Raw genomic sequence first — 6,000 nt, 5'->3', positions numbered from 1 at the left:
AACACATCACGTAATGGATAGGAACTATCACTCAAAAAGTACACGGAATAATAAAAGGAAGGTAAAATTAAGTGTTAAGATGAGTGAAATACGAGCTATGAGTAAATTCAGTGGTAAGTGTAACGAGAATGCTACTTCTTTCTTAGAGAAATTCCAGGATGAGTGCAATATTATGTGTATAGATAGATCACAATATATGAAATTAATCCCTCATGTATTACTCCCACCTTGTTCATTATGGTTTAAAGCAGTACGTGATCACATCAGTACATATGAGGAATTCAAAGCGGCACTGATCGCCAATTATGAAAATGACTTTTTGCTGGCAAATAGAGATGCCACCATTAGAAATCAACACTTCAATCCTCGATTGCATAAATCTGTTGTAGAGTTTGTTGTAAATACATACAACGAATTAAAGGTCGTTAATCCATTGCAATCGGAATCGAGAATAATAGCATCGATTCGAAATTTGCTTCCATTTAAGTTACAACAGATCTTATTTTCCACCCAGTGTATGAGTTTCAACCATTTATTAATGCTTGTCCAATGCTATGAAACTCAATACCATGCTATGAATCAACAAGCCGGAATGGGTAAAAATAAGAATAATTCAGATCATTTTGTGCCAGTTCGGAATTTAGATATCCGAAGTGTGAATAATACGAAACCTAATCTAAGCCGAGTATATTCTAGCAATCAAAACGGGCAAAATAGGCAAAGTTATGTAGGGAATCCGCCTAACCTAACTAATCATGGTAATCATGATGTCAGATCACCCAACAGCAGTAGATATAAAAACAATCGAAGTACTGAGCGAAATTACCGGAATACAACGAACTACGTGGATAGACGTAATTGGAGAACAAGAGATGGCATTTCATATCAAACTCAGAATCATGATGAAATACATGTACAAAATAGTACGGAACCTAATCACGATTGTGCAGTACAATGTACTTTATTAGAATCGTATGCAAGTACGAATGTAACCTGATTACCGTTAATGAAATTAGGTTAAATTCATATCAGTTATAGATTCTTGTGAATTTTTATTTTTAAGTTTATGTGTTAATATCAATAACGAAAACGATTCTTATAAATACTTGAAATGCTTAAATAGAGTTTTAGGTAGACTGGAAAGTTAATTTTCAAATGATTTTTATTCTTTCTTGTTAATATGAAGAATTATAATTTAATTCATAAATGATTAAAAGCAAAGATTATTTATATTAGATTGATTTGTGTTGAAAACCTAATTGTCAAAGATTATGTTAAGAATAAGATCCATTCTATAAAACTAATTATTCAACAGCTGTCTTGAATGAGATTCTTCTATGTTTTGATACCTTAGGAATCCAATGTTTATTTTAAAACATCTAACTTATTTATTATATAATGCGCCCTGACTATTTGTAACTCATGTTTGTCCTTTACGATTTTTGAATTCGCACCCTTCAACGATTAATTAAATGAGCGACGATATTTTTAATAAGAAAATATAATAATAATATAGTGAATAATAATGAAATAAATATAATTATTGTAATAAAAGATAAGTATTGATGAAGTGTAAGATTTGTTAAAAATATATATATGTGAAATGTAATGAAGAGATATACGAGGTGCGATCAAAATGTGATTGACATATGCAATGTAAGAACACTATTGTAAACGGACCAGTGGTTCTTGAAGATAAAAGCCAATCTTACTCATGACTTTTATATTCAGTCCAATTGTCGGGCGACATTTTATATAACAAAATACTTTGGATTGAGTAATAATTACCTGTACCTTGGGCAGAAAGTGCTCATACATGTGCACTATACTTAGTAGGATGTAAATATCATATTAACAAAAGAAGAATGTTTTTAAGATATGTAAAATATTATTATGGGATAGTTGTTGCTATGTACATGTTTATGGATACCTAGTCAGCAAGTTTGTGTGCTTGACAGTTTTAAGGAAAAGATATTATAAAGTATATCAACTAATAAACCATTTTTAGCACCGTTCATAGACGTTATCATTCTTATTAAAAAGGTGAGATTAATAGTATATAATTATTGAAGCTAATTTTTACATGCAAAGAAATACTACCACTCGAAATTTGTATATCTTACTTAGCCGAACCAGGTTAACGACTATTCTTGATAAGTCGTTGTATTACTTATCTAATTTATCAAGTGACGTGTAATCAATGTTGTGTATAAAAGAAACACTTTATGAATGATTATCTCTGTTATTACAGGTATGGGCAAATGACTGCAGGAAGTTACTGTTATATTGGTCCACAAGGAATAGTCCACGGGACAACGGTGAGTTAGTTTAAAATTCTGACACCAGTTGGCAGCAACGTAAAAAGTATTTGATTCTCTATGCTTGTACTGTAGCGCTACGGTGGTCACGTTTTGAACTAGCTGAAGCTTTTCATTTCAAATCAATAATAAAGTGGCACTACGGAGCGAAATGAAAAGCAGAATAATAGCGTTTACATGTTTGAACTTTGCAGCTGTTACATACGACTATTTGTCAGCATAATTTAAGTTTTCCCGTGTTATCTTTTCAGAACAAGGCAACTGAAAAGGAATTTCTAGCTGAATTTAGGCCATAATAAAGGGGAACACCTATATTTGATAAAGAATCTAGCTTTACTTTCTTTCTCAACACTATTTTTGAACAAATAGAAGAGAAAATTTATTGCAGTTCTTAGTAGCATTTGGTCTAAATGAGAAACGTGGGTGGCATTTCTTTGATATTTTGTACACATCGCTTTGCGCGAATTATATTTTCTCTCTAAAAACTGAAGTATCTACAGTGCAATTCAATAACACGAAAGTGTAATAAATTAGGAGATTAGTGTTGACCAAAATACATCTTAGATCAACACTTACTACAGTATAATGCAGATAGAAAATTCTAGCCTATATCATATGTGAAAATGATATTAACATTCTAGTGTATTATAGCTACGCATTTTGGAGATTTTTTAAAAATAAATAATTTAAAACTGTATAAATAGTATTTTCGGGAATATGGTGAACTAGTGCTAGATAACTTATCTCTTCACTGAAAGGTCCCTGGGTCACTTCCAGATCATGTAAGTTTGTGATGGACCTAGTTCTCTGGCTTTCTCAGTGGCAGATGTAGAAGGGAAAAACTGAAGGGGGGCAGGCAAAACCCAGACTATGCCAGTTATGTCATGAGTTTCGAAAAGCATGAACTTCCAAAAAATATATAAATATTTCCTTGAATCATTTTTATAACTGAAAAAGAAAACTAGGGGGCCTAGGTTCCCCGGCTAGATTCACCACATCGCTTTCTACTACTAGTGTCATTCATCGAACTATTGAATAACCGTTCACTTTCAGTAGTGGCGACAACTAGAGACCTACGAAGGGGTCCGGAGTCCGGGACTTTTCTGTAAATTTAGTCTAATTTTAGAGGTAATTTTACAAAATTTAATACAATATATTCTCGTATTGAATTTGGACTCCCGAAATAAATTCCTACGTAAGTCCCTGCCAACAACGGTCCTTTCAAGTGATTGGTTTTGTACTATGCTTATCAGTGAAGCTATGTCCATCCAGTATTGGTTATACACTTTTAACGCTATTTTAAAATTTTTACGTAAAGTCCAAATGTAAGACAAAATTTTTAACATTTCCTTATTCAGTACAGAAAATAACGTGAGCTATAACTGGGTGCAAGTGAAAAAAAAACAGTAGACTTTTGACTATCCGGTCTTCATACTATTTAATGTGGTATTGTCTCCAACTTGCTTACATACCAATGAGTGGTCTTGGTCTTGCACATGGTTGGTCTAGGTTTTTGTCTTACACGGAAGCCTTTGGTCTAGATCTTTCACAACCAGTCTTGGTGGGTCATTCCGTACCAGACATCATATAACCGCCACCAGGTTATAGAAGTATTTTTTGTGGACGCCCTGTATATTTCGTGAAGACAGTGATTATTATTTTCGATTTATACTTTATTCTGCAACGCACATAAGTTCTTTCTTTGGTGGGAATTGCTTCTTTCCCACACAATTGGACAAAGAAGTCTTTCATCGTTTTTTCATATATATATTTAAAACGTTGCTTTCGCTGAGAACATTTCAGTTAGTGACTAACCATTTCAGTGTTTCTCCCTGACTCATTATATGCATAGTATATATTCTATAGTTAATGGGAACTGAATTAAGTGTTTTCTTTAATCGCTTATGGAAACATTATAATAAATTGGAGAAATACGGACTGACCAGATGTTTCAGTAACCAAAGTGGCACCAACTGTGTTGTTTCGTAGCCCGTTATCTGTACTTTCTCACGCCAGTGTTATCGCCGTGTCTAGTGCATTATGGGCAGTTGACTAAAATTAACAAAAATTGTTTTCTATATTCTGTTTGTATGTGCATACAGGTGAGTTAACTGAGTAATTTTTAAAATGAACTGCCAACACTTTTCTGTTGACCATTGCAATCCATAGCTTGAGCTTGGACGCTCAGGGAGTTTGACTACAGGTCTGGAAGATGCAACCACGCATCTCGCGTTGAACTTCAAACATAAGTTGTGTTAAGGGGCACAAGCTATTTAGCCGGTGAAGGACGATTTCTTACGGCTAGCCCCAATCAGTGAAATCCCAGGTCCGCAGACCTTGTGCGTTTCAAACGTTATATACGCGCCCTCCAATATCAGAATTCAACTGCGAAGACCTTCTTTTCGTTTATTTACTCAAAATTTACTTTTACGCTGCAGGACTGTTCAGCGTAACAACTGGGTTCATCGTGGGACAATCCAGACAACTTTTCCCCAGTGCGAATCCCCCAAGTGTGTTCATGGTGTGAGCAAAGTGTTTCTAGTGATACCTAAATTATAATCATATATATATAAAAAGGGCTATATTTCCCGTAAAGGGCAAAACGTAATTTCAGCGGCAAAATTTATTAGTGTCCAGTGTTGTATTCATTTCTCTTCGTTATTTTTTTTTCAAAATAGTATTCTAATAAATAAGTATAGTGTCAATTAATCCAGTGTGTTTTCGTTGTGTATATGAGTGATGTCTGTGTGCGTTATGGTCTGGATGACCGTCTAATCGTCCGTGAGGTTTTCGAGACGAAACACCCGAACCTCTCGGCGCCTAATGCTCATCTCATTATTGAGACCGACAAGCTTTTTGGGAAACAGTTTGTAATCTTCTTTGGAGAGGTCTTCGTCGTCCTGTCCAGGTAAGTTAAAGTATCAGGAATATACTTATTGGTAATACCACGAACCAAGGACAGCGAACAGAACCACGCCGGTTACAAATAAATGGACCACGAACTGAGAACGGTTACAAATAAATGGCGCCCGAACAGGGACCCGAATCGAGACCGTTGGTGCTCGAATACACATATAAGATTAATATTTTAATATACTATTTCTCTTTCAGCTCAGTACCAGGAATTAAAAAAAAAATCTCTTTTAAGTGATTTTAATCATATCGTGTTGTAATATTATATCTTATTCTAATTGTATGTTTTATGTTTTATCTTGTTCAAGATGACACACCAAGAAGTAGACTTGGCTACTAAGCTAGATTTACTTTTACAAAAAGCAGATAAAAACGATGAGAATTTTGCTCATCTTAAAGAAAATATTAATAGATTAGAAAAAGAGCTAAAGAGTGAGTTAGGTCAAAAGTTAAACGCTGTACAAAAAGAATGTCGCGAAAATAACCAAAGATTAGAACAAAGTATTAGGAATGTGGAGGCCGAAAGTAAACGAAGGAACGAAATCCTCGAACAAAAATACGATGGCATAACACTTAAGATTCATGACCAGCTTCACGAAGTCAGTCATAGTACTAAACAGGCAATCAAACTCGCCACACAGACCAGCGTCGAAGTTAGGCAACAGACTGAAGAAACATGCCATCGTGTAAAACAAATAAAAACAAAAGTCTGTAAAATTCAAAATCATTTAGGAGGCTTGCACGATTACACACAATCCCTCCAAGGGCA

At 34.5% G+C, this 6,000-nt stretch overlaps 1 protein-coding gene across 1 annotated transcript in view; it reads left to right on the top strand.

Annotated features, from left to right (window-relative positions):
• Positions 1-2,251: 2,251 nt before the first annotated feature.
• LOC145677487 (urocanate hydratase-like) overlaps positions 2,252-6,000 on the top strand; it is a gene marked incomplete at both ends in the record, with an annotated part of 51,521 nt that continues 47,772 nt past the window's right edge. The window contains 1 exon segment of the mRNA XM_081747966.1: positions 2,252-2,318. Coding sequence (XP_081604092.1) covers positions 2,252-2,318 — 67 coding nt within the window.

The sequence above is a fragment of the Thermobia domestica genome, unplaced genomic scaffold (genome assembly GCF_964235325.1).
Source record: "Thermobia domestica unplaced genomic scaffold, izTheDome1.hap1.1 HAP1_SCAFFOLD_937, whole genome shotgun sequence".
Lineage (NCBI taxonomy): Eukaryota > Metazoa > Arthropoda > Insecta > Zygentoma > Lepismatidae > Thermobia > Thermobia domestica.
This window is presented reverse-complemented; position numbering and strand designations above follow the sequence as displayed.